This window comes from Phyllostomus hastatus, unplaced genomic scaffold (genome assembly GCF_019186645.2).
Source record: "Phyllostomus hastatus isolate PE091 unplaced genomic scaffold, TTU_PhHast_1.1 phas_scaffold_78, whole genome shotgun sequence".
Lineage (NCBI taxonomy): Eukaryota > Metazoa > Chordata > Mammalia > Chiroptera > Phyllostomidae > Phyllostomus > Phyllostomus hastatus.
This window is the reverse complement of record NW_025334041.1, coordinates 65,762,974-65,790,607: the sequence shown is the minus strand read 5'-3', so window position 1 is coordinate 65,790,607 and position 27,634 is coordinate 65,762,974. Positions and strand designations below refer to the sequence as shown.

The window sequence follows — 27,634 nt, the reverse complement described above, 5'->3', positions numbered from 1 at the left end:
TGAGGGGTGGGGGACAGGGCTGGAAGGTGAGGAAAACCTGCAGGAAATGGAACACTTGGGGCCCAAAAGTTGTCAGGATCCACTGTGACTTAGTGTAAAGATGGTGGGAGTCCCAGGGCCTGATTTAACATCTCACCTGTTAATATCTATGTGCCTTTGAGCAGTTTTCTCTGAGACTCATTTTATCTACAAAATGAGAAAAACAATACCTAGTTTTGCAAAAGTGGTCTTGAGGGTGGAGCAAAAGAAAACGTAGTTAAGGCAGGTTGCAGAGTCTACAGCACAGAACAAAGGTGAGGGGCTCTGCATATCAGGCCATCTTCACCTAGAGACACTGGGTGTGACTTCTTCCTCTCCCTGTCTGCTGAGGTGGAGAGCCTACTGCCCACCCCATGCTAATAGTTACCTGGCTCACTCCCTATCTCCAGTATCTCTAAGACCATAGGTTTTTCTCTGGTGAAAGGAGCTGGGAAATATGTCTTTGGCCAACACGGGAGAAGGGTCCTTTATTTGCACCAGCAAAGATCAAGTTGTTACTGAGTCCAGACTGGGCTGCCTCCTCAGTTATCTCTACCACTCTTTGGGCTCCGCTTTCAGATGCCAAGTCTTAACTCAGAACAAAAGCTTCTGCCCGGACTGATTTATAATCCAGATCTGCTGCACAGGGCCCTAAAGCTTTCCTCCCCTGCTGGGCTGCAGCAACCACCCGAGCCTACAAGCCTCCGGCCTGTCTCTTCACCTCTGCCCTAGCCAGAAGGTGTAATCTGTCTCCGGGTGCTGGCCTCTCTGGGGTTCCTCTGTGCACCTTCCCAGTTCAAAGACACCCAGGAGTCCAGAGCTACCAGTTACTTCTAGGAGTGGCTGTGGGCGGAGACTGGCGGTTCTGAAGGCGGTAGATCTCCAGCGTAGCTGCCCTCAGCCCCTTTCATCCGAACATCAGGGCTCCTGTCGCTTGTTATTCAGCCTACCAGTGGCATCAGGAGTTATTCCCTGAGAGGAGGCTCTAGGCCCAGGGGGTAGAAGGTGGTCACCGGGAGCTGGGCAAGGGGATCTAAGTGGTCCCTGCGCCCGTAGAGCGAAAAGCAAGAGCAGTGTCTCGGCCGACCGGGGTCTTCCTGGTTGGGGAGGCCCGTGCAGTCTTGCAGGGGCCAGTGGACGTTGGGGCCAAAAGGCAGACCACTCTGGTCTGCCCTAAGAAGACGGGTTTCCCCTGCGCCCCTCTCTCGGACACTCAAACCAAAGCCCTTCAGCCCTTCTCGAGCCCGGCCACCTAGGCCGCGGTGGGCCTGAGGAGACACTTCGGGAGGGCCGGGTGAGTCCGCTTCCTCCTGACAATGCCCCGAATCCCTACCCTGCCGCACCTCCCGGCAGGGTGGCGCATCCGCGACTCCCAGGCGCGGGACCGCAGGGCCCAGACAGGGACGGGAGGTGGGGGGACCGGACCGCGGGGCGCGAAGCCGGGGCTGGCGGGTCGCAGCCCCCTCCTAGGCTGGCCTTCGGGGCCCGCCCCCGGCCTCCGCTCGCACACCAGCCCGCCGGCTGACGTCAGGGGAGGGGCGGAGTAGCGGCCGTCAGAGAAAGAGCCGGCGCCCGCCGCTGTGGCGCGGGGAGCCCGAGCTCAGGGGCGCCGAGTCGGACTGAGGGGCGGTGGCGCAGGGGACGCGGAGGAGGCGGGCGGGGGCGGCCCGGGGTCGGAGCCGAACGTGAGGGCGGTGCCCAGGCACTCCAGCCGCGAGCAGAGGGTGAGTGAGGCCAGAGCGGCGCGGGGTCGCAGCCGCGGGGCACCGGGGCGCCCCTTTGTCCCCGAACTCTGCTAGGGGCCGCTTTATGCGCGAGGGACAGGGTCTGGGGGCGCAGGGAAGGTCAGGGGTGGCACAGTTGTCCGCCCAAGATCCTTCCTGCGTCCCCGGCCGTGGCTCGTAGTGGGGCAAGCAGTGCCCGCAGCCAGGGGGTGCGGAGGCGCGGACTGGTCTGGGGAGAGGGGCAAAGAGGAGGGGTCCCTCGGGTTTACGGGTCTGGGGCCGGGATTCTCTCCAGGCCCCAGAGCTGCCCCCAGCTCCCCCACCCCCGACGGAAAGTTTGGGGCGGGCTTGGACCGAGGCCGATGTTGTGGGATCGGATTTCCCCGCCGTGGCCCCCCGCCCGTTCCGCCCGGGAGGCGGGGTGTCCTGGAAAGCCAGCTCCGGAGCTCAGCCGGCCGCCGTCTCCCCGGCTGGAGCTCTCGCCCTGAGACCGCTGTGCAGGGTGGGCAAGGGTGAGGGGCCACCGCTGGGACCCCGTGCCCCTGCATTAAACCCGGGGTCGCCCCGATTTCCCCGCCCTGGGAGGAGTTGGAGGTGGGGGCACCGCCGTGCGGGCACGTCCGAGCGGGCGCATCCGAGCGCGCGGCGGAGTCCAACCCGGCCTGGGGTAAGGGGCAGAAGAAGGGCCAGGGGGTGTTGGGGGACCGATAGGGTAAGCCTGCCCCCAGTCCCCCGCCCTTCCCGCGTAGGGTCCTGGGCCGACAGGGGGCGTCCGCAGGCCAGGCTCCGCCACGCTCCCTGTGCCGCCGCTTTGTTTGCATTCAAATCCCCGACCTGGGGGAGGGGAGAAGGGGGGCCAGGGATGCGGTTTTGGTGGGGGACCCTTTCTTTTGGGGTGGGCAGGTCCCCAGCTTCTGTGTCTCTGCGCCCGATCATGGAGGCCTGGAGCGGCGAAAATGAACCCAGATGGCCTGGCCGGGCGGGAGGCGCGATCCCTGAGTGGAAAGGCTCCTCAGACCCAGTGTGGGGCCGCTCCGCGGTTTATTGGGAGTCCCCTCGCGCCATCCCCGCCGCCCAGGCTAGTCCCCCCCCTCCCCGCCCCGCCTGAGTGCGCCGCCTGGGGATCCCCCATCGGACTAGCTCGGCTCCGGTGCCACTGTCCCTAGCCCGAGGGCCTGTGTCCCTAGGAGGCTGTCGGAGGAACGGAGGAGGCGCTGGTCACTTCCACGCCCATCCCATCCACTTCCTGCCTCCATTCTTGGACAACAAAGGGGCCTCGGAAGCGGAGCCCTTTTAGCCGCAGCCCTGCTTCAGCCCTTTTGGTGTAGAGTGGGGTTTCTGGCTCTGCCAGGCCATTGTTTGCCCTGGGGGAGGGGAGAGGCTGCGGTAGGACCCCCGCGCCTGATGCCTCAAGTCCCCCCACCACCCACCCACCACATGCCCCCTCACACTGCTAAGGGGGTCACACCTTCCAGAAGGGGCTAGCTGGAGCTCCAGTAGGGTCAAGTCCTTACTTCCAGAGGTTATTTTAAGAAATCATTGAATCTGTCAGGCCTGAGTATGGGGGAGGGGTCCCCTTTTTATTTTCTTAAATAACTTCCTGTTGAGAGGGAGTGGGGGAGGGCCTGGAGGCCAGATAAGGTGTCTTAGGAGTGTCCACTCCCCCAGCTAACTCAGCTCCTCCCCTTCAGGGAGATCCCATGGGCCTTTGGAGGCACGGGGGTGGCGGTGGGAGGGGGGGTGCTGAGACCAGGTATTAGAGGGGACTCTATCACTGCTCCAAGGATGGGGGGGCTCCTGGGGAGGCCTGATGAGGTCTTCTGTCCTGTCAGTGCCTCCTGGCATGGGCCTGTGTGGGCCCCCTTTTGGTCTGTTTACTCTGGCTGCTATTCTGACCCTCTTCTTTTCCCCCAGCAGGGCAGCTGGCCTGGAGCTTAGAGCAGGGGTGTGTGCCATGGCCCCACACTGGGCTGTCTGGCTGCTGGCAGTGGGGCTGTGGGGCCTGGGCATTGGAGCTGAGGTGTGGTGGAACCTGGTGCCCCGGAAGACAGTATCTTCTGGGGGTGAGTGTCTGAAGTCAGAGAAAACATACCACTTTGGGGAGAGGGGGCAGGAGGGGCTGCTGAGGGAAGAGAGATGGCTAAGGAGTTGCCCCTTAGAATGAATGGGCCTGCTTTATTCTGCTGTTAGGCTCAAGGCTTGGATGCATGTGACCCAGCTTTCTAAGAAGTGTGACTGAGTGACCCCAGGGACTTAGAACTGGTAGTCCAGCTCAGGACCTGGGCTATCCCCTGCCTAATCTGACGCTTAGCACCGGGCAGCCACTGTTATGCAAGGGAGAGGGACCATTCTGCACCACTCCCCCCATGCCTCACTCCTGCAATCGTTACTCACTGAGAGTCTAGTGAGAGAAACCTGAGCCAGCATAAGCACAAAGCCAAAGGTGCTTACCTCCCACCAAATCTTTCTAGCTCTCTGTCCCTAGGAGCCTCCTTATCAACTTTAATATACCCCTCTGCTGCCCTGATACTCTTGCCATCTGGTGGCCCTAGATGGGTATGTACGTTCAGGGGCTCATGGGGAGGACAACGGACCTTATAGCCTCGTTGCGCGCACGCACACACACACACACACACACACACACACCCCCACACACCCCTCCCCGTACGAAGAGGTGATGTCAGGTGTTTGTATCATCTCTGCACTCTGGGGACCTGGGATGAGCTCACCTCCACAGGCTGTACTCAGGTGCTAATGAGGCACTCCCTTACCAGCCTGTATCTGGGCCCACCTTTGGCTCCAAAGACTATGTTGATTTAGGGGAACCATGAGGACAGGTCAGGTCAGCGGCTATTTTGAGAGACGACGTAGGGATCCTGTAACTATATGAATGTTGTGGTGCCCTCCGTGGTGAAAGGCAACAAGACTTCCCAGCCCCCTGGCTTCAGTACCATCCTGGCCCCAGCCTTCATTTTCCCCTACCATCCCTGCTGGTGCCCCTGGATTTTGGGGGGTGGAGTGCAGCTCTCACAGCTTCTGTATGTCCTGCCCTGCTGGGTCAGGAGCCAGGGTCTAGCCGGAATGTGATGTGGACAGTGGGCAGCGGAGCATAGAAAGAAGAGACAATGAAAGAAGCTGGGACGGAAAAGTGCTCAGCTCTGCAGCCAGACTTGCTGCTGGCCCTGAGAGTCAGAGCCATAAGTCTGATGGCTTCCTCCGGCCGGAAGCTGTGGCTGAGATGTCCTTCCTCCCTTCCTTCTCACGGCTCAGATTTGCCCCTCCCAGGCTGGGAAGGCCTAGGAGGCCCGCAGGAGCTGTCAGCCAGGCAGCAATTCAGCAAATGCCCTTTATTGCCAGTCAGGGGGCTGGGCTGCATTGCTTATGGGGTGCTGTCCCTGATGTGGGGAACAAGGGCAGTTATGCCCAGGAGACCATCATATAAAGCAGTGGTTTTCAACCTTTTTCATCTTATACCACACAAACTAATTACTGAAATTCTGTGGCACACCAAAAATACATATTTTGCTGATCTGTCAAAAAAATAGGTATACTTTTGATTCATTCACACTAGATGGCTATTGTTGGCTGTTGTCATTTTTTTATTTGACAATCTAAGGGAGAAGAAGTCAGTGTCCCTGACTACATAGTCAGGTACTGCGTGTTTTAAAAATTTCTGTGGCAAAGTGGTCAAAAATCTCTGGTACAAAGGAAAGCTGATTCAGAGTGGGGGTGGGGGGTGCCTAGAGCTCTAGTAAGGCCTACCCATCCACAGCCATGCTCTCTTCCATCTTGTCCCTGCAGAGCTGGCCACAGTGGTACGGCGGTTCTCCCAAACAGGCATTCAGGACTTTCTGACGCTGACCCTGACTGAGCAGACTGGGCTCCTGTACGTGGGGGCCCGGGAGGCCTTGTTTGCCTTCAGCTTGGAGGCTCTGGAGCTGCAAGGAGTGGTGAGAGGTGGGGGTGGGGGAGGCACACAGGCGGATGACCTCAGGGGCTTCTCTGGGTCAGGCTGCTGCTCAGCCCGGCTAGCCCACCCCACATCCTCCCTCTTGGGAATCTTGCTGGGTCTGCAAGGCAGCTTTTGGTAGAGGGCGAGAGTTGCCTTCCCATCTGCAGCACTTACTAGGTCCTGCTGCTGTGGGGCTGTTTGGGGCCTATGTCCTCTACTGAAATAAGATACCAGGGAGTGGGGGCCATGTACTGTCATTGGTATCTTCATGTGGCTGCCACAGGCCATGCTAAGTTTGTACCTATGATGTTACTGATGTGCCCCCTACCTGTCCCCAGATCTCCTGGGAGGCGCCTATGGAGAAGAAGACCGAGTGCATCCAGAAAGGGAAGAATAACCGGGTGGGTGCTTGGACAAACCCAGAGGGGTGGGTGGGTGGGATCCTTGCCTCCCCCTGTCTGGGCGTCACGGCTCACACTCTCTGCCTAGGGCTCCCCTTGTGCCAATACTGGTCTGGGACCTGATCTTGGTCCAGTGATCCCATTCTCAGGCCCTTGTCTTTTAACTGGATCCATTTCTCTCTCCAGACGGAGTGTTTCAACTTCATCCGCTTCCTACAGCCGTATAATGCATCCCACCTGTATGTGTGTGGCACCTATGCCTTCCAGCCCAAGTGTACCTACATCGTGAGTGCTGCGCTCTCCCTTTGTCCTCCTTGCACTGCTCTGGGTGTTGGGCCTTCTGCATCTCACTCTACGTATCTTCCTTGTCCCAGGACATAGTCACCTTCACCTTGGAGCGTGGAGCCTTTGAGGATGGGAAGGGGAGGTGCCCATATGACCCAGCGAAGGGCCATGCTGGCCTCCTTGTGGGTGAGTGCCTACCCTGCTATAGGCTGAGTTATGCCCCTAGGACTCGTTCCCATCCGGGAGTATGTGGCCTGAGTGTAGTACCTTCACCTCTCTCTCTGGCCTGGCTGACCCTGTGTCTCCGTAGATGGCGAGCTATACTCAGCTACACTCAACAACTTCCTGGGCACAGAGCCCGTTATCCTGCGTAACATGGGACCTCACCACCCGGTGAAGACAGAGTACCTGGCCTTCTGGCTCAACGGTGAGCCCCAAGGAGCTGGCATGGGGACTGGGAGAGCTTTGGGGGTAAAGGCCACCACTAGGGCCTCACTAAGCCTCTTCTCCTTCCCTTAGAACCTCATTTTGTTGGCTCCGCCTACGTCCCAGAGAGCGTGGGGAGCTTCAACGGGGACGACGACAAGGTCTACTTCTTCTTCAGTGAGCGGGCGTTGGAGTACGACTGCTACATGGAGCAGGTGGTGGCCCGTGTGGCCCGAGTCTGCAAGGTACAGCAGTCTGTGGTGGTGGGCACTGGGGTCCCAGCTGGCTGCGCAGGGCTGACTGCCAATGTCCCTTTGTCATCTGCCAGGGAGACATGGGGGGTGCACGGACCCTGCAGAAGAAGTGGACCACCTTCCTGAAGGCACAGCTGGTGTGCTCAGCCCCCAGTCGCCAGCTCTACCTCAACCAGCTGCAGGCACTGCACACCCTGCAGGATGCCTCCTGGCACAACACCACCTTTTTTGCGGTTTTTCGGGCACGATGGTGAGCTGGCCAGGAATTCTTGGGGGTGGGAAGGAGCACGTCTTCAGGTTAGGTGTGGTTTATGGTGCAGGCCTCTGGGCAAGTCCAGCTGGCCAGTTTTCTGGAAGCCAAGGAGGATGTTGGGCATCTGCTCCCAGTGGGAGATGGGCCAGTGCACTGCCCCTGATGGCACGTTGGAGCTGCCATCACATTGTGTGTGCCCATAAGTGCTTTGTGCTGGGCCCTGCCTTCCCCCAACATGCCCTGAGCAGAGGTAAAGTGGGCACCAAACCTGACCCTTGGGACCCCTCCCTTGCTGTGACAGGGGTGATGTGGACCTGTCAGCCATCTGCGAGTACCAGTTGGGAGACATCCAGAAGGTGTTTGAGGGTCCCTACAAGGAGTACCGCGAGCAGTCCCAGAAGTGGGGCCTCTATACTGACCCCATACCCATCCCGCGGCCGGGCTCGGTGAGTTGTCCAGGGAGGGGCATGCTGCTGCCCTCACCCCAGTGCCACTCCCACAGGCTGACCACTGTCCCCCATCCTCAACCCCCCAGTGCATCAACAACTGGCACCGGCACCACGGCTACACCAGTTCCCTGGAGTTGCCTGACAACACCCTCAACTTCATCAAGAAACACCCGCTGATGGAAGAGAAGGTGAGGCCTCGCTGGGGCCGGCCCCTGCTTGTGAAGAAGGACACCAACTTCACTCACCTGGTGGCAGACCGGGTCACGGGGCTTGATGGAGCCTCCTATACAGTGCTGTTCATTGGCACAGGTAGGCACGTAGGCATGTGGGCCTGGCTGCTGGAGGCTGGCCGAAGGCCTGTGTGTCCGGATAGGATGATCTGGGGATGCCTCGAGGCCCTCGTGCCCTCCTTAATATCTGTCCTTCCCCTCCCTCCCAGGAGATGGCTGGCTGCTTAAGGCTGTGAGCCTGGGGCCCTGGGTCCACTTGATCGAGGAGCTGCAGGTGTTTGACCAGGAGCCCATGAAAAGCCTGGTCCTGTCCCAGAGCAAGGTAGTAATCAGGCCCTACTGGCAGCTGTTTCTCCACCTTGCCTAGTCCTGTGCGTGGCTCCTTCGCGGCTGGGGAGGCCCTCAAGCACATCTCACTTAGCTTGGGGCGAGTTCCAGGAAATCAGAGTCCTGGCAGCCCTTGCGCTCTGTCGGCCTTGTGTGCAGCCAGACCCCTGTGTGGTTGCGTTGCACCTAGCATTCCCGACCCCCGCGCCTCCCACTTCCCTGGGGTGCTGCGGGCATCTCACCTTTTTCTGGCCTGTTGTGACACCCTGAACTTGCATGTGCTCACCTTTTACCAACTATTGTGGCTTAAATTGTTCCCCAGAATATGGAATAATGGCAGACTGGCAATCACCATCCGAACAGGAAAACAGCTTATGCTATGCTGGTACTATTTTGAGGGCTTGCTGGGCCTCACAGAGAACGTACTTCCCTCGCTGTTTATCATACCATGCTGGAGCTGTGTGTGGGTGTGTGTACCTGTGTGTGGTTGTACTCAGCCCCACAGGGCTGCTGTTCCTCTCCAATAAGGTCGTCTCTAAGGTGCTTAGGATGGCGCCTGGCTTGTAGTAAGCCCTCCATGAGGTCTTTGGTGCTTATTATTGCATCCTTGCTTCTCCTGTCTTTTGGCTTCTTTTGCCATGTGCTGCCCCCCAGCAGTCCCCCCATGCCCAGGCTGTGTCTAGGCCTGGCTGACCCTCCTATGCCCACTGCTTCTCTTGCAGAGGCTGTTGTTTGCAGGTTCCCGCTCACAGCTGGTTCAGCTACCCCTGGCCGACTGTGTGAAGTACCGCTCCTGTGCAGACTGCATCCTTGCTCGGGACCCCTACTGTGCCTGGAGTGTCAATACCAGCCGCTGTGTGGCTGTGGGTGGCCACTCTGGGTAAGCAGGGCTCTGCTTCTATTGGGACCAGGAGGGGAAGGCAGGCAGTTGGAGCAGGGATGCTGACGGACCCTGCTTCCCCAACCAGATCCCTGCTGATCCAGCAAGTGATGGTCTCAGACACCTCAGGCATCTGTAACTTCCGTGGCAGTAAGAAAGGTGAGTTGTCCTTTGTCCTCCTCCCAGTGGGATGGGCCCTGGGCCAGAGCTGGAGTGTCTGTACCTCCCCTTGGCCCTGGGTTTCCTGCACTAACTCTGCACCTTCTCCTTTCCTGGCCGTTGCAGTCAGGCTCACGCCCAAAAACATCACAGTGGTGGCGGGCACAGACCTGGTACTGCCCTGCCGCCTGTCTTCCAACCTCGCCCATGCCCGATGGACCTTTGGGGGCCGAGACCTGCCTGCAGAACAGCCTGGCTCTTTCCTCTATGATGCTCGACTACAGGCCCTCGTCGTGATGGCTGCCCAGCCCCGCCACGCAGGGGCCTACCACTGCTTTTCAGAGGAGCAGGGGGCACGGCTGGCTGCTGAAGGCTACCTGGTTGCTGTGGTGGCAGGCCCTTCATTGACCTTGGAGGCCCGGGCACCCTTGGAAAACCTAGGGCTGGTGTGGCTGGCTGTGGTGGCCTTGGGGGCCGTGTGCCTGGTGCTGCTGCTGCTTGTTTTGTCACTGCGTCGTCGGCTGAGGGAGGAGCTGGAGAAAGGAGCAAAGGCGGCAGAGAGGACCCTGGTATACCCTCTGGAACTTCCCAAGGAACCCACCAGTCCCCCCTTCCGCCCTGGCCCCGAAACCGACGAGAAACTATGGGACCCTGTTGGCTACTACTACTCAGATGGCTCCCTCAAGATTGTGCCTGGACATGCTCGGTGCCAGCCTGGGACTGGGCCACCTTCCCCACCTCCTGGCATCCCTGGCCAGCCCCTGCCATCCCCAACTCGGCTTCACCTGGGGGGTGGGCGGAACTCAAATGCCAATGGTTATGTGCGCTTACAACTAGGTGGGGAGGACCACAGCGAGGGGCTTGGGCACCCCCTGCCTGAGTTAGCAGATGAACTAAGGCGTAAACTACATCAGCGCCAGCCCCTGCCAGACTCCAACCCCGAGGAGTCCTCGGTATGAGGGAGCCCCACCATGTTGGTGGGGCAGCCTGGGAGCTGTGGCTCCTACTTTTGCACAGGCACCAGCTACCTCAGGGACATGGCGCGGGTACCTGTTCTACTGGGACAGGTGCTGCCCAGCACCTGCCCGCCCATGAGGACCTGCTCTGCTCAGCACGGGCACTGCCACTTGGTGTGGCTCACCAAGGCACCAGCCGCCCAGAAGGCGTCTTCCTCCTCTCTGTGAGGGGCTGTGAATCACGGACATGTGGGACCCCAGCAGCCAAAACTTCAAGGCAGAAGTTGGAGATATGGGTGTGTTTGTGTATGTGTGTGTGCACATGGGTGTGTTTGTGTGACACAGTCTTCCTGTTTCTGTGGAGTCTTCCCTTGGCTTGGGGTCCTCCTGGTGAGTCATTGGAGCTATGAAGGGGAAGGGGTCAATCACTTTGCTTCTCTTACCCCCAGCTGTCCCCAGGGTGGGGGGCAGGGATGTACATATGGGGGTGGGCTGGGCAGGGTGCTGTACCCCTGGGGGAGTGCAGGGCTCTGGAGTGGGCCTAGTCCTGCTCCTAGGGTTGTGAAAGTTTTCAGGGTTTCAGGGAGGGAGTGGAGCCTCCTGTGTGTTTGGGGGTAAGGGGGGAGGGGCCTCCCACTTGGTCCTGGGGTTCAGTGATATTTTATACTTGGCCTCCTTCACAGGGTTGGGAGAGGTGTGGGGGGAGGGGGAGAGAGGGTGGGCATGCTATAGATATGGCATAACCTCTCCCAGCCCTGGAGGAGGGCTTCTAACTGTAACTTATTGTGTCCCCACATATTTATTTGTTGTAAATATTTGAGTATTTTTATATTGACAAATAAAAGGGAGAAAATAAAAGTGACTGGGATGAGACATTTGGGCTAAAACCTGGGTCTCGAGAGAAGGCTCCCTGTGGGCTGAGTCAGGCTGGACCATCCCACCTTCCTATAGTCCTGGGGCAGCTCCCCTTCTGGAGGGGGGGCCCGGACGACGAGGGGGCGGGGCACAGCCCAGGCTCCAGTGATTTCCCACAATGCTAGCTGTGGGGCTGGGAACCAGGCCAGGGCCAAGGCCTATTGGGAGTCACCCTTGGCCTCTGGCCAGAGGAAGAAGTCAGAATTGGGAGTCAAAGCAGAAGAGGAACTGACTTCTCAGAACTCTGGGAAGGGAAAGTGGGAATGAGGGTGGAAGAAGGGGAACTTCCTGGAAGACCCTTAAAGTTGTGTGCTCTGGCTGAGAGGCTGGGGCTCCCAAGGATCTTAGGGGGAGGAAAGGCTATTTCCAGCCTTCTAGTTGCCAGGAATGCTTCAGCTTTGTGGGACATGAGACTTGACCCAGGGCCACCGAGCACACACCAAGCCACTGTTCTATGCAAAGAGTGGTACAGGCCACAGATATAAGAAAAACAGGGACCAGTCTGGACTGTAAATTGTCCATAGACAGGCCGTGGAAGTGAAGCGTCCTGTAAACATGACTGGTCTGGGGGTCTGCTGTGGCCAGAAGAGGCTGTAGCCCTGAGTGTCCTAGGCGCCCACTGTGGGAAGTGGCGGGGGTGGGGGGGGGGTCCCACACACAACCTAATGACCTAATGCCCTTTCTTTGCTCTCTTGGGTTTACCATTGCTCTTGGTGGCTCCTGGCTCCCACGGGTTTTTAAGAAACGGGCCATCCCTGGCTGGTGTGGCTCAGTGGATTGAGCACCGGTCTGTGAACCGAAAGGTTGAGGGTTATATTTCTGGCCAGGGCACACACACAAAAAGAAAAAGGGGCCGAAATAGGCCAGAGGAGCTGGAGGAGGGGATGATGTAGTGAGGCCTTTCAAGTGGCCGCGGTGAGCCGTCTTCCTGGGCCTTGGGTGCTGCGGGAAAGGTGGGGAAGGACCTGGAGGTGGCGCTTCCCTGCCCTGGGAGCCCCAGGGATGAGGAGACACCCCTGGAGGGCTGGCTCTAGCGAGCGATACTTAAGTGGCCCGCGTTGCGCCCACCCCTCCCCCGCCCCCTTTCCGGGGGAGTTGGTCCCGCCCTAGGCGCCGCAGCCACCATTGAGCATGAGGCGCCCTCTTGCGGCCGCCCTCGGAGAGGCGCGCAGCCTGGGTCTCTCCTCGCGGTCCGATTGGCTCCCGCGGGAGAGTCGGGTGCCTGATTGGACGTCGGGTCCGCCTACACCAACCGGTCAAGTCCCGCAGACAGCCGGGTGGTGCCCTACCTACAGGCAGACTGTGCCGCGAGGCCATGGCGGCTCCCGGTCCCTGTGCTGACGGCCTCTGCTGCTCTCACTCAGGCGTGCGGCAGTCGCTGGACGAGATGGATTTCGAGAGGGGTGAGGCAGGCGCGGAGCCGGAGATAGCCCCGGGCGGTCGGGAGCTGGCGGCCCTGGGTCTCAAAGAGCTCGTCCGATCTCGGCACGAACTCGGCCACTGGAAACACCGACCGGCGCTCAGGGAGGGAAGCTGGGCCTCTCGGGTGTCAGAGAGGGGCGCCTAGGGATGTGCGCCCATGCTGGGGATGCCGCTGTGGTGCGGGCGGCAGCACTGTGCGGGGAACTAACCTTTTTGAGCCTCAGCGTTATTTATCCGTGGGACCCGATAAATAACACTTCTCCCACCTGCTTTCTTTCCTCCACCTCTCCCCACGGTTCCTTAACGGATCTCACGAGTAGTGAGAACTAGCTGGGACAGTTCTGCCCCTTGACAATGTCTAGAGTCATTTCAGTTGCTACAACTGGGAGGGTGCTACAGGCCTCTAGTAGATAGAGACCAGAGATGCTTGCATGCAGCTCACAGTGCACAGTACTGCTACCAAAAACAATTATCTGGCCCACACTGTCGGTTGTGCTGCTGTTGAGAAAGAAATCTTGCCCTATGCAAAGTAGGGCCCCTTTGCCTCCAGGTTACTCCGACAAATCACCTTGCTTCCATCAGAGCAATTTTTACAATCTGACATTACGGGCACACCTCGGAGATAATGCAGGTGTGATTCCAGACCACTGCAAAAGGGAGTATCTCGATAAAGCGAGTTGTAATCTTTTTGCTGATGGAAGGTCTTCCCCTCAGTTTGTAAAATACAAAACATCTGTGAGGTTCAATAAAGTGAAGTGCAATAAAAGGTGTGCCTGTATTTTGTTTGCTTGCTCATTTATTTTGCACACACGGATATCTTTTTTGTTGTGTGGATATTTTTTTCTTCATATCTTCCTTCTGAGTTCATTTTTCTTTTCCCTGAAGTATATATATCCTTTAATAGTTTTTTTCAGTGGGCATGCTTTCCCACCATACACACACACACAGACACAGTTGAAGGAGAATTTAGCTAGTATAAAAGTCCAGGTTGACAGTTATTTTTTTCGCTCAATCCTTTGGAAATATTATTCCTTTACATTCTTGTACCTGCCGCTGCTAAGAATTCTGCTAGTAATCAGATCATAATTCTTTAGTGGGTGAGAATTTTTTCTTTTTGTAACTTTTTTTTTAAAGATTTTATTCTTAGAGGAGAAGGGAGAGAGAGAAACATTGATGTGCGAGAGAGACATTGATGGATTGTCTCTTGTACATACCCGAGCAGGGGACCAAACCCAGAATCGAGACAGGTACCCTGACCAGGAATCAAACCAGTGACCTTTCGATTTGCAGGATGACACCCAACCAACTGAGCCACGCCAATTGGGGCTTTTTTTTATTCTTGATGTTCAGTCATTTCACCAGGCCAGATTTGTCTTTATTAATCCTCCTTGGCATGTAATGTAGTTTTTTATCTGAGAATTTATTTTTGTCTTTACTTCAGAATAATTCTCAGGTGTTACCTCCTAAAACATTTCCTCTCTCCCATTCTATCCAGTTTCTTTCTGTGTTTTTTATTTTTGAAACCTATATTAGACATTTTTGTACATTCTGTCTTCTGTGTTTCTTCACCTCTAATATTTTTCTCTTTACCACTCCTTATTCTGGGTGATTTCCAAGTCAATTCTCCTTTCAGCTGGGTCTGCAATACTATTGAACTGTATTGTTGTTTTATTTTAATGATTCTACTTTTTAATTTATTGACTTTTGTTTCATCTGCCTGCTCATTCCCCCTAATGTTCTGTTGATTTGTGGATTCCATTCCTTTATCTCCATGAATACATTAAATGTTTTGAAGTCTTAGATTATACCATTATGACCAGCTCAGGATTTGGAGCATGCATTTTCTCATTTTGCTGAATGTCTTGCATGGCAATAGATTGCTTCTTGCTTGCCACCTTCTAATCTTTGAGCTCAATGGAGGGGGTGTACTTCTTTTGTAAGAGATGCTCACAGATAACCTTTTCTGGCTAACAGGAGCATTCTTATAGGGCACTTTTAAAAAATTAATTTATATTTTTTATCCTCACCCAAGGATATGTTTACTGATTTGAGAGAGAAGGGAAGGGAGGAAGAGAGAGAAGGAGAGAAACATTGATGTGAGAAAGAAATATCAATTAGTTGCCTCCTGTACACGCCCTACTAGGAACTGAACCTGCAACCCAGGCATGTGCCCTAACCGGGAATCAAACCCATGATCCTTTGGTCTATGGGATGTTGCTCCAACCAACTGAGCCACTGTGGCCAGGGCTTATAAGGCATTTTTAAAAGTTGCTTCTGCCTGGCCCTTATAGGGTTCACTTGTCTGGATCAGTTTTTTGACACATTTTAAATTGGGGGTTTGTCCTTTAAGGGTAATGTAGGTAGATATAAGTCCCACACCTCCAAGTTGCATAGGTCAGAGCATTTGATTTTATAGGTTTTTTCTGCCTTTGCTGTCTTCTCACATGTATTCAAATGGTGCTGTTTCTCATTGCCTATAGGTTTCTGTTCAAATGAACAGATCACCTTATCAGAGATGCCATCCCTGACCACTGCCTATACCCCTTCTCTGCTTTACCCACATTTTGCCATGTATTATGCGCTCCTGTGTATCATGTGCATCCATGTTTTTGGCCCAAACTTTCAGGAAAAAAATCTTTCATTTTAATTTTTTAATTCAGTTACTTATTTATATTTAGATACTTGGTTTTTTTTTTTTAAGATTTTACTTATTTTTTCGAGAGGGGAAGGGAGAGAAATATCGCTGTGTGGTTGCTTCTCAGGTGCCCCCTACTGCAACCCAGGCACGTGCCCTAGACTGAGAATCAAACCAGCAACTCTTGGGTTCACAGTCCAGCACTCAATCCACTTAGCCACACCAGCCAGGGCTAGATACTTGTGTTTTTTGTATTATAAAGGAATTTTAGCATTTATTTTCGAATGTATGGTACAAGACATTTTATGTAACAATTATAAAGCACAACAACAGATACAAGGTATTTCAGGTACTATGGCATGTATAATGCATATCCTTATTTTTCCCTCAAAAACTTGGGCAAAAAAATACACATTATACACAGCAAAATGTAGTGTTTCTCTTCATAGCACTTAGCACCGCCTGACTTATTGTGTGTGTGTTTATTTTTTTCCTATCTCCGTTAATTAGAATATAAGCTCCATAAGTCCAAAATTTGGGGGGGAAGGTTTTTTTTTTCTCAGCTGACCCTTAGTATGCAGAATAGTACCACGTGCATAGTAAGTATTCAGTAAATATTTGCTGAAAGAGTAAAGGGCCCGGGCATGGCGACTTGCTTCCTGCTGCTACTCAGGAGAGTGGAGGTTTGTCACTTCTGGTTTATCCATATTGTGCCTGCTCCTGGCCTTGTGCACAGAGCCTTACCGAGTTCCCTGCCATGCATGTGGCCTGCAGTCTTTGCCCCAGACTCTGCTCCAGCATGGGACCCAAAGCCTCTGAGGTGTGTGTCTAGTTCTGAGAACTCTTTGGATCCTATAATCTCAGTGCTGGCTCACCACCTTGGCTGTGGTTTTCACCTTGTCCTGGCACCGGGCAGTGTCCTCTTCTTGCTTTTGAATTTGACTATATATTTTATTTTTTTAATGAAGAAGTTGAATGTTTTATTAAACTGTTTTGTTTTCCCTCAAGGCTGCTGCTTCACTCTATAATAATAGCACCAGCAGTCCTGGCTGGTCTGACTCAGTGGATTGAGCAGCAGTCTGCAAACCAAAGGGTCACTGGTTCGATTCCCAGTCAGGGCACATGCCTGGGTTGTGGGCCAGGTCCCCAGTGGGGGTTGTGTGAGAGGCAACCACATGTTGATGCTTCTCTCCCTCTCTCCCTCCTTTTCCCTCTCTAAAAATAATAAATAAAATCTTTAAATATAATAAATAAAATCTTTTTTTCATTAAAAATTTGTTCCTATAAAGCACGTTACAGTATTATTTTTAAAAAATTAACATTTTCACAGTACATTTGCTGCATATATGGTTCTTCACTTCATTTTTCAGTAGAGATCAAGTTATTTGGTTGTCAGTGATTCGCTGTTTGCTAAGACCAGTGGAGGACCTGGATAATAGCCAGCTGTTTTTGAATTGCTTGAGGAGAACCTTGTGAATTTGTAGTCCAGGGGTAATTCTGCTATTGCTTCAATACTTGGAATTGCAATAGTGCTGTAAGTACTGATTCTTTTGCAGGACCACGTATAGACTGACGAGTTTTCTGTATTTTCCAGTCCCAAAATGGAGTCAATAAAAAAAAAGAGCCCCATTTATTATTAGATAATGAATACAGAGGCTTTGCCTTCTGTCCCTCATATTTCCCCTTCTTCTCTAGGGGCTCCAATTCCTCAGGCTTCCAGTCCCTGTCCCCTCTGAGCTCTTCCAGGATGAGGACAGTCTCCCAGTTACTATAGTGATGGGCTGGGAAAATATCTGAGTGCATGCTGTCCCCAAAGGAAACAACCCTGGGTTCAGGTTTGCCAGTCATTTTCTTCAGAAGTTCATAAAGGTGGACAGTGTTCCCTTGGGAGTACCTGCCAGGTTTATCCAGAGATGGCAGTGCCTCCTGCTCCTCGTCATCCTCTGACGTTTTAGACAGGCCTGCCCTGGCCAGCCACTCCAGGTGGCCTTCAATAATAAATAAAATCTTTAAAAATTTTTTTAAAAATAGCACCAGCAAACTCAGTATATTGCTAAATGAAGATAGTATTGTTCATCATCTGACACTGTAACAGCTAACAAAAACTTTTCTCCATTGCCAGTTATTTCCAATGGAAAGGTCATTAAGTATTTTGACCCAAATCCAGAGACTGATGTAAGCAGGTTACAATTTTACATAAGCTTAAGATGACAATGTTATCCTTGAAATACATAATTTTTATAACTAGATTTCACTACAGGTAATTTCGGGAATCCTGAATATTATAACTATAGCCTAGCCTAAAAATCATAGGGTATTGTAAAAAAAAAAGATGTAAATTGTGATTATCTGCAATCATTAGAAAGTTAAGGGATATTTTCTTCCAATAGCATTATTGTAGCTTCTTTTTCCATTGGTATGACTAAAAGTTACTGTTTTAAAATTTCTGTCCACCACTAATTTAAGTCAACAATGCTAGATTAAGTTATCTCATATTACTTTATTTAGGGGGGTTCTGTTTCTACTCCAATAGATTTATGTATTTCTCATATGCTTCATTCATTAGTTCATTACTTCTGAAGGTCACTCAGTGTCATCTTGATCAGTCAACCATCTTCATAACACGATTTGTTAACAAGTCCTGGCTTTTCTGGAGGAGCTTCATTATTTTCAGTTACTTCTGTTAGAGGAGAATCGAGTTCACTAGCAGCTTTCACACTTTCCAAAGCACCAAACTCATCTTGTTTGTTCAATTTTGTCCCAATTTCAGGCAGACTACAGGAAACCACATCTCCCAAATATTCCTGTACAAAATTTCTGGTTTCCACTGTTCCATTTTCTGTTGTTATCCATTCATGTTTCCCTGTGAATTTACACACAGAGGGCAGATTGGGGCCATTGCACAGAACCCAAGGGCAGCTCTTGCCCTTAGGCCCCGGGGCTGGGGCTGGGGCGCAGGCTGCAGGCCGAGGCCCACAAGCTCCGTGCTGCTTGGAGCTCTGTGCTCCTCAAACATGTTAAACATTACTCAACATTTGTGTGTTTGAAGTGAGGAGAAGGGATTTCTGTGTCTGCTCAGTCTTCCTGCCCTGGTCAACAGCTCCTTGTCTGGTTCACAGCTGTCACCTGCACCTAGGACAATCCTTGGCACATTGAAAGTGCTCAGTTAATGAATATTGTTGAATGAATATTAACTAGGCACCCATTTTTTTATGATTTAGTGGATGGAAAAAATGAAGATCAAGAGATAAAGGAAACATTAAAAGTCTTCATTCAGCCCTGGCTGGTGTGGCTAAGTGGATTGAGCGCAGGCCTGTGAACCAAAAGGTCGCTGGTTTGATTCCCAGTCAGGGCACATGCCTGGGTTGCAGGTTAGGTCCCCAGTAGGAGGTGTGTGAGAGGCAACCGCACATTGATGCTTCTCTCCCTCTCTCTCTCCCTCCCTTCCTCTCTGTCTAAAAATAAATAAATAAAATCTTAAAAAAATTAAAAGTCCTCATTCAGCATCATTCCATACTTTGGTTGTCTTTCCACAGGAATCTGGTCAGCAGCCCTTAATGGAGACCTGGGCCGAGTGAAGTATTTAATCCAGAAGGCAGTAGACCCTAGCCAGCCCGACTTGGCTGGCTACACCGCTCTAGTGAGTTGGAAGGACTTGGGGTGAGCTTGGGGACCCCTGCATCGCAGAGGGATTGAAGTTTACCTTTGTCTTTATCTTTTCCCTTCCTTCTCTCCCAGCAGGGTTTCTTTCACTCTCTTTTTTAAGATTTTATTTATTTATTTTTATTTTTTAATAACTTTTCAAGTTTTTGTTTATTTAATTTTAGAGAAAGGGGAAGGGAAGGAGAAAGAAAGGGACAGAAACATCGATATGTGGTTGCCTCTCATGCACCCCCAACCAGGAACCTGGCACACAACCCAGGCATGTGCCCTGGCTGGGAATCGAACCTGAGAACATTTTGATTCACAGGCTAGCGCTCAATCCACTGAACCACACCAACCAGGGCCTATTTATTTATTTTTAGAGGGGGAAATGAGGGATAAAGAGAGGGAGGAAACATGGATGTGAGAGAGAAATATCCATCCGTTGCTTCTTGAATGCCCCCAACTGGGGGGCCTGACCTGCAGCCCAGGCTTGTGCCCTGACTGGGAATGAATGGAACTGTTGACCTTTCACTTTGCAGGAGGACACCCAACTCACTAAGCCACATCAGTCAGGGCAGGGTTTCTCTTTTAAGTGTCATGTGAACCTTTTAATTAGGATAAGTGCCTTACATTAGTTGTTTACTTTTGTTTTCGTTAACTCTCCTGTGAGGTAGAAATGATTGAGGAAACTGATGCCAGACGTGAAGACATTTGCCCAGGTCACACAGCAAATAGAGGTGGTCCCTGGAGGATCCGGGGCCAAATGCCACCCCTCCCCACCAAGTCACCTGCCTGGCTCTGCTGTCTCACCTCAGTCTCTGTTCCCTGCAGCACTATGCCAGCCGCAATGGACACTACGCAGTATGCCAGTTTCTGCTGGAAAATGGGGCCAAGTGTGACGCCCAGACACATGGGGGTGCCACCGCCCTGCACCGGGCCAGCTACTGTGGGCACACTGAGATTGCACGGCTTCTGCTCTCACATGGGTCCAACCCCAGGCTGGTAGATGACGATGGCATGACCAGTCTACATAAGGTATGGCTCCTCTCTCTCTTCAAAAACCCGGTCTTTGTCGTTATGAAAGGTATAACATATTCACCGCAGGAAACATGGGGAAAATGGAAAAGCATAAAGTAGAAAACAAAAATCATTTCTATTCTCAGTGTTCGCTTTCATACTTTGGGATTAATGTGTAATTTTCCAGCATTTATTCTGTGCATGTACATAAAAAATATGGAACAATTCACAAATTTGCGTGTCATCCTTTCATTCAATGCATGTAAACTGGAATTAAATGTAGTGTTAATTTATTTTTCTTTCCTTTAGTGATATGTGTGAGTGCTTTTCTCCCTAATTGTTCCCTGAATCTTAACACATACTCTTGCCTATCCCCATAGTCAACTCTCCGTGCTATAGCTGGACTGATAATTTCATCACACTTCTGACTAGGAATTCCTACATGGGGTAGATAATTTCAGGAGTCCAAGATGGTATACTGTTAAAATGAATTTCCCTTCAACCCCCGACCCTAGTCTCAGTCTTCTAGGTCCCTCTCTTAAGGCATGATTTTTACCCATTTTTTTTGTTTTAAATTATATTTTATTGATTATGCTATTAGAGTTGCCCCAGTTTTTCCTCCTTTGCCCCCATTACCCAGCACTCCCCACTCCCTTAGGCAATCCACACCCCTTTGTTCATGTCCCTGAGTCATGCATATAACTTCTTTGGCTACTCCATATATTTTCCTGTACTTTATATCCCCATGACTACCCATTTGTACTTCTCAATCTCCTCACCTCTACACCCATCTCCCCATACCTCCCTTCCATCTGGAAACCACAAAATGCTCTCTGTTTCTATGATTCTGTCTTTTGTTCTTCTTCTTTGCTTAGTTTGTTTTTTTAGATTCAATTATTGAAACGTATGTATTTATTGCAATTTTATTGTTCATAGTTTTGATCTTCTTTTTCTTAAATAAATCCTTTTAAAATTTTATGTAATAATGCTTTAGAGATGATGAACTCCTTTAGATTTTTTTTTTGGTCTGGGAAGTTCTTTATCTGCCCTTCCACTCTAAATGATGGGTGGAGAAATCTAGGCTGTAGGTCCCTGCTTTTCATGACTTTGAATATTTCTTGCCAATCCCTTCTAGCCTACAAAGTTTCTTTTGAGCAGTCAGCTGACAGTCTTATGAGAACTTCCCTGGAGGTAACTACTTTTCTCTTGCTACTATTAAGATTCTCTCTTTGTCTTTAACCTTTGGCATTTTAATTATGATGTGTCCTGGAGTGAGCCTGTTTGCATCTATCTTGTTTGGGACTCTGTTTGCTTCCTGGACTTGCATGTCTATTTCCTTCACCAAATTAGGAAAGTTTTCTTTCACTATTTTTACAAATAGATTTCCAATTTCTTGCTCTTCCTCTTCTCCTTCTGGCACCCCTTATGAAGTTAATGTTTGTACACTTGAAGCTGTCCCAGAGGCTCCTTACAAACTTGTAAACCTGTATAGCTATACACCTCCCTTTTGCTATGTTCCATAAATTTTGGAAAGTTGTATGTTTTCATTTTCAGTGGTCTCAAGGTAGTTACTGATTTCCTGTTTAGCAGCATGTTGCTCAGTTTCCACATATTTGTGTGTTTTCCAGTTTTCTTCTCACTGTTGTTGATTCCTAGTTTCATGCCATTGTAGTTGCTTAAGATTTCTTGATATGATTTGAATGTTCTGGAATTTACTGAGATTTGTTTTGTGGCATAATATGTGGTCTATCCTGGAGAATGTTCCACATGCACTTGAAAAAATGTGTATTATGCAGTTTTTGGATGAAATGTTTTAAAAATGTCTATTATGTCAATCTGGTATAATGTGATACTTAAGGCCATTATTTCCTTTTTAATTTTCTGCCAGAATTATCTCTCCATTGATGTTAGTGGGTTATTAAAATCTACTATTTTTGTATTACTGCATATTTCTTCCTTTATGTCCATTAATAATTGCTTTATGTACGAGGTGCTCCTGCGATGGCTGCGCAGATATTTACGATGGTTCTGTCCTGCTCTTGAATTGACCCTTTTATAGTTATTAATGTCTTTTGCCTTCCTTGTCTTTTTTTTACATTCTTTGTTTTAAAGCCTATTTAGTCTGATATGAGCATTGCTACTCCAGCTTTCATTTCATTTCTATTTGTGCAAAATATCTTTTTCCATCCCTTCATTTTCAGTCTGTATGTGTCTGTCAACTTCAGGTGAGTCTCTTGTGAGCTGCATGTCAATGGGTCGTGGCTTTTAAGCTGAGAGGACTCAGTCGTCCTGTTTGTTTTTATTGGAGCATTTAATACATTTAAAGTCATTATTGATAAGTAGTACTTATTTCCTTTTTGGTGTTATTATGGTTGTTTCTGTAGTTTCTTTCTATTCCTTTCTTCTTCTTCTCTTGATTACTTCCCTTATGGTTTGCTGGTTTTCTTTATTCTTTTGTTTGGATACCTTTCTATTTATTTTTTTGTGTGCCTTTTGCAGGTTTTTGGTTTGTGGTTACCATATAGTTTATGTATATTATTTTACATATATAGCTGTATTTTAAGCTTATAGGTGTATCAGTTCTCATATATTCTAAGAGGACATTTTTGCTCTTCTTCCCCCTACACTTTACATTTTGATGTCATGCTTTATATCTTTTTGTTTTGTGTATTTTCTAACTACTTGCAGTTTTTGTTGAGGTTGGTGCTTTTGTCTTTTGTTTATCTTAGTAGCTTTTCAAGTGGCTGATTTGCTCTGTTTATTAAATATTTGCCTTTACCTGAAGATATTTTTCCTTTCTCATATTTCCTTGTTTGTGGTTTTGGTCTCTCCTTTCCTGCTTAAAGAAGACCCTTTAACACTTCATATAAAGCTGGTTTAGTGATGATGAACTCCTCAAGTTTTGCTTGTCCAGGAAACTCTCTCTTTCCACTCTGAATGATAACCGTGCCTGGCAAAGTGTCCTCGATTGTAGGTTCCTTTCCTCCTGCACTTCCAGCATGTCCTGAGGCCCCCTTCTGGCCTGTACGGTTCTGCTGAAGAATCAGTGGATAGATAGCCTTATGGGGTTTCCTGTGCATGCAGCTTGTTTCCCTCTTGCTGCCTTTAAGATTATCACTTCATCTCTAACTTTTGCTGTTTTAATTACAATATATCCTGGTGTGGGTCTCTTTGAATTTGTTCTGTCTAAAACTCTGCTTCCTGGACCTGACCATGTGTTCCTTTCCCAGGTGAGGAAAGTTTGCTCCTTTCTCTCTTTCTCATCCTGGGCACCCTGCAATGTGAATGTTTGCATGCTTGACATTTTCCCAGAGGTCCCTTAAACAATTCTCATTTTTTCTCATTCTTTTTTTCTTTTTGCTGTTCTGATTGGTTGATTTCCACTAGTCTGGCTTCCAGGTTGCCAATTCAGTCTTCTGTATTAGCTAACCTGAGGTTGATTACTTCTAATGAATTTTTCCTTTCAGTTATTGTATTCTTCAGATCTGCTGGATTCTTTTCCTTTTTAAAAATGATAAATTTTATTTATTTATTTTTAGAGAGAGGGGAAAGGAGGGAGAAAGAGAGGGATGGAAACATTGATGTGAGAGAGAAACACCAATCAGCCACCTCTTGCATGAGCCCTGACAAGGAATTGAACCAGCAACATTTCACTTTGTGGAACAACACCCAACCAACTGAGCCACACCAGTCAGGGCTGCTTGGTTCTTCATTACTCTTTCTCTTTATTGAAATTCTCCTTAAGTTCCTCTATTTTACTCTGAAGTTTGGTGAGCATCCTTATAACCACTTCTTTGATTTATCAGGTAAATTGTTTATTGTGTTTCATTAGGGTTTTTTTTCCCCTGGGATTTTTTCTTGTTCCATCACTTAAGAGATATTCCTTCATGTTCTCATTTTGTTTGACATTCTAATTTATATAATTAGACATAATAGGTATCTTGTCCAGTTTGAAAAAGTGGCCTTATGTTGAAGCGACCTCTGTGTAGGTTGTGTGTGCTGGGTGTTTTTAACAGGCCATTAGAACCAGACAAGTGCTTCTAATACCCCAGGCACTGACCTGCCAGGCTAAAGCAGCTTCAGATGGGGAGCCCAGGTGCCTGTGGTAATGCCCTGTTGGTCCTGTTCGCTCCCTTGGTGCAGAGCTGAAATGGGCTCTGGGTGATGTGGTTGGGAACATACTGTGGTGATGTTCCATGTAGGCCAGAGTATCTGGATAGAGCTCCTGCCTGCACTATGGAGGTGGAGGGGAATGCACACAGTGGCACTCCGACCCCAGAAAGTTCCCACAGATCTTGGAGGGCTTCCATGGTTCCTCAGCTCTCTTTTGGACAGTTTCACTCTGTCATTTGTTATGCAAAAGCTACTCAATTGCCCTCAGTTGCATCTTAGGAGGAATTGTTCTCTCTATATGTGGGCATATACTTCAGTGCACTTATTGGGGGCGGGGGGCGAGCTCAACATCTTCCTAGGCCACCGCCATCTTCGACCTCTCATTCTTTCTTTAAAAAATTAACTACTTGCTCCCTGGTCAGTGTGGCTTAGTTGGTTGGAGTGTCGTCCTATAGACTGAAAGGTCGGGGGTCCGATTCCCTGTCAGGGCACATGCCCAGGTTGCAGGTTTGTCCCCTGGTTGGCATGCGTACGAGAGGGGCCCCAGTCATGTTTCTCTCTCCCATCAGTCTCTCGTGCTCTCTCTCCCTTCCTCTCTCTCTAAAACCAATGAAAAAATGTCCTTGGGTGAGGATAAAGAAAGAAAATAATTTAAAATCCTGACTTTAAAAAAGAAATAAATGAAGTAAACTACTTGCAAACATTGGGTTTTATTTGTTTATTTTTGGTAAAAAAAAACTACTTGGGATGCACCTCACAGTTGCTCACAACGTGCCAGTGCCTGAACTGAAGCAACAGAATGGAGAACCTAGGTCTGTATTTATCAAGAGTGCCTGCTAAAAATGATTTGGATTCAAATTTGAGGTAATCATTGCTAGTAATACTAATTTTGAGACCTTTCAAAAACTCCCATAATTATCCATTTGTCTGTCGGGAGGAGTAGGGAATACAGTGAAATAACAGTTGTTAGGAGTTCAAACTTCGTGGTCAGACAGACCTGCTTTAGAATCCCCAAGCTGCCACACTAGCTTTGTGACCGTAGGCAGGTCACTTAACTTTTGTAAGCCTCACTTTCTGCATATATACAATGGGAATAATGATAGTTCCCACCTCTGATGGTTACTGTGAAAGTTAAATAAGATAATTTATGTAAATCACTTAACTCTGTTATTTTTCGGAGATAGGTTAGAGCAGTGGTGTCAAGCTCATTTTCACGGCGGGCCACAGCAGCCTTGAGGTTGCCTTCAAAGCCAAATGTAACTTTAGGACTGTATAAGTGTAACTACTCCCTAATAGTTAAGCGAGAGCTCGGCACTGCCGCCCGGTAGAAACAAGGTGCCGGGCGGGATAAAACAACGTGGAGGGCTGGATTCTACCCATGGGCCCTGTGTTTGCCACCTGTGGGTTAGAGATTGACATCCAGATTGGGATCATCTATCTCAAATGAGAAGAAGAGAAAGCTGGGAACCTGGGCCCATTTTTCTCTGCTCATCTGGAAATTCCCAGAGGGCAGGGTCCACACCTGATGTCCCTTGTGCTCGTGGTGCCCAGCACCTGCAGGTGGTAGGAATGTTTGTAAGAGACACTTAGAGGCTCCAGGTTCAGTACTTGTCTTTAATGCACAGCCTGGACAAAGAAGAACAGCCATTGAACAAAGAACACAAGAACCAAAAACTTAAGCTAATTGCCAGAATGTCGCTAGAGTCTTCTACCCATCTGTATGCAAGTCATGGGATTTCATAGGAATTAGGGGAAGTCTGCTCAAACAGCCAGTGTCTCCATTTCTGTGAGGACCAATAGAAGTAGAGCAAAAAAGGGCAGGACTCAGTAAGGGTGTGACTTTTGATTCAGGCTGTTCTCTCCACAGGCTGCTGAGAAGGGCCACATGGACATCTGCTCCCTCCTATTGCAACACAGCCCCGCCCTGAAGGCCGTGCGGGATCGGAAGGCACGACTAGCATGTGACCTGCTGCCCTGCAACAGTGACCTGCGGGACCTCCTAGCCAGCTGAATCACCACCCTTCTGTCTCAGGCTGCCATGTGAGGACACACAGACTAGGTCTCCGGGCCTCAGCTTTGGTCAGCATCCATGCTGCAGGTTGGGAAACTGCGGCCTGAAGACTCAGGAAGAGCCCAGTTTTGGCCACTGAAGTGAGGGAGTAGATTTGGGGGCTGCAAGTGCTTAAATGTGGGCAGATGATGCTATTTTAAATTAATTCATGTGGAAACATCTACTCATTGGAAAAAATAAAGTTATAGTCTTACCTCATCCCATGCCAAAATTTCAAGTAGGTTAAAGACCTAAATTGAAAAACATGAAACTACGTAAATATTAGAAGAAACCATGGAAGAAGATATAACAAATTAAAAGCTTCTGCCAGCCTAAGGTCCTTGGTAAAAGTCACTTTACCTGTTCCTGTTTCCTCACCTATAAGGTGAGAATGATTATAATGGGGCCCCTCTCAAAGTCACTGGAGGTTAGATGCCTGAGTGCATGGGGAACACTGGAGAGAGCTCCTGGCCTGCTGCGAGCAACATATTAGAACACCCACTTCCTCAAAACCTGATCAGCATGTTTTTATACCTTAATCTCATTCATTTTAATAATCTGATAGATTTAAAAGTATTGTTTCATTTTGAATTGCTGAGTACTAATGAGGTAGACACCTGTCTTTTGTGAACTTGTCCATATCCTTTGCCCATTAAATTTTTCTCTTTTTTATTGACTCACAGGAATTGTTTATGTATTCTGGATATTGATTGCATATTTTATATGTCTATATTTTTTCCTTTCATACTGTCATTTGTTTTTGTCGGTATCTGTTCACGGAAACTGGCACAGTCACCGTAGATGGCAATTTGGCCATGGTTGCTAACATTTAAATGAACATAGCCAATAATTCGATTTCTCTGTAGCTACTTAGACAAACATTCATCTGTTTAAGCATCTACAAAGACACTTATCTACAGAGGCATTTACAAAGATGCACATTAGGGCCTGGGGTGTAATGTTAAAAACAAAAAAAGAAAGAAAGGAAAGGAAGGAAGGAAGGAAGGAAGAATGGAAAGGAAAGGAAAGGAAGGAAAGGAAAAGAAAGAAAAGAAAAAGAAAGAAGGAAAGAGAAAGAAGGAAAGAAGGAAGGAAGGAAAGGAGGACGGAAGGAAAGAAAGGAAGGAAGGAAAGAAAAAGAAGGAAGGAAGGAAGGAAGGAAGGAGGGAAACCAGGGTTCTCCCTGGTAAGGAGATGGTGACCTTCTGGTCCACGTATGATTTGAATGCAATGCAACGGGATGGTATATGCTGATGTGGGAAACGTGCTGAGCTGTGACCACAGTGTGATGCATCCTAAAACATGTCTGTAGAAATGTGCACTTCCACAAAATCACAGGAACAAAGTCAGGAGGGAATGTAGCAAACGGAACCGTGGCTCCCCAGGGCCACTGTGCTGAGAGTGCTTATAAGTGAAGGGGGTCTTCTTGGGCCTTATTCATTATGTGTGGATTTTTTACAAGGAGTAATTTTATTGTAAGTCAGAGTTAATGCCAGCTTGTTTCATGTGGAAGAAACATGCTT

General features: G+C 49.7%; 2 protein-coding genes across 4 annotated transcripts; both read left to right on the top strand.

Annotated features, from left to right (window-relative positions):
* Positions 1 to 1,583: 1,583 nt before the first annotated feature.
* On the top strand, positions 1,584 to 11,011 carry SEMA4C (semaphorin 4C). Of its 3 annotated transcripts, none has more exons than XM_045827669.1 (15): positions 1,584 to 1,742; positions 3,660 to 3,805; positions 5,544 to 5,692; positions 6,033 to 6,095; positions 6,282 to 6,380; positions 6,470 to 6,566; positions 6,691 to 6,807; positions 6,900 to 7,051; positions 7,135 to 7,310; positions 7,615 to 7,759; positions 7,849 to 8,071; positions 8,202 to 8,314; positions 9,042 to 9,199; positions 9,288 to 9,358; positions 9,485 to 11,011. In XM_045827669.1, exons 2-15 carry the CDS (start codon positions 3,697 to 3,699, stop codon positions 10,315 to 10,317), a joined length of 2,505 nt encoding a protein of 834 aa, XP_045683625.1. In that variant the 5' UTR covers positions 1,584 to 1,742; positions 3,660 to 3,696; the 3' UTR covers positions 10,318 to 11,011. The 3 variants fall into 3 exon arrangements, with proteins under 3 accessions (XP_045683625.1, XP_045683626.1, XP_045683627.1); XM_045827670.1 differs by having other exon boundaries at positions 3,657 to 3,805; XM_045827671.1 differs by lacking the exon at positions 1,584 to 1,742 and adding an exon at positions 2,321 to 2,409.
* A 1,489-nt stretch (positions 11,012 to 12,500) lies between these two features.
* ANKRD39 (ankyrin repeat domain 39) lies at positions 12,501 to 26,787 on the top strand. Its single transcript, XM_045828111.1, has 4 exons — positions 12,501 to 12,632; positions 18,823 to 18,926; positions 19,763 to 19,966; positions 25,929 to 26,787. Exons 1-4 carry the CDS (start codon positions 12,545 to 12,547, stop codon positions 26,070 to 26,072), a joined length of 540 nt encoding a protein of 179 aa, XP_045684067.1. The 5' UTR covers positions 12,501 to 12,544; the 3' UTR covers positions 26,073 to 26,787.
* Positions 26,788 to 27,634: the final 847 nt, after the last annotated feature.

Excerpts from the sequence above, each read along its gene's own strand:
- ANKRD39 (XM_045828111.1), top strand. The coding sequence starts at position 12,545 with ATGGCGGCTCCCGGTCCCTGTGCTGACGGCCTCTGCTGCTCTCACTCA. Across the intron at positions 18,927-19,762 it reads TGGCTGGCTACACCGCTCTA|CACTATGCCAGCCGCAATGG; the intron begins GTGAGTTGGAAG and ends TGTTCCCTGCAG. Across the intron at positions 19,967-25,928 it reads GCATGACCAGTCTACATAAG|GCTGCTGAGAAGGGCCACAT; the intron begins GTATGGCTCCTC and ends TTCTCTCCACAG.
- SEMA4C (XM_045827669.1), top strand. The coding sequence starts at position 3,697 with ATGGCCCCACACTGGGCTGTCTGGCTGCTGGCAGTGGGGCTGTGGGGC. Across the intron at positions 6,567-6,690 it reads CCATGCTGGCCTCCTTGTGG|ATGGCGAGCTATACTCAGCT; the intron begins GTGAGTGCCTAC and ends GTGTCTCCGTAG. Across the intron at positions 6,808-6,899 it reads CCTGGCCTTCTGGCTCAACG|AACCTCATTTTGTTGGCTCC; the intron begins GTGAGCCCCAAG and ends TCCTTCCCTTAG.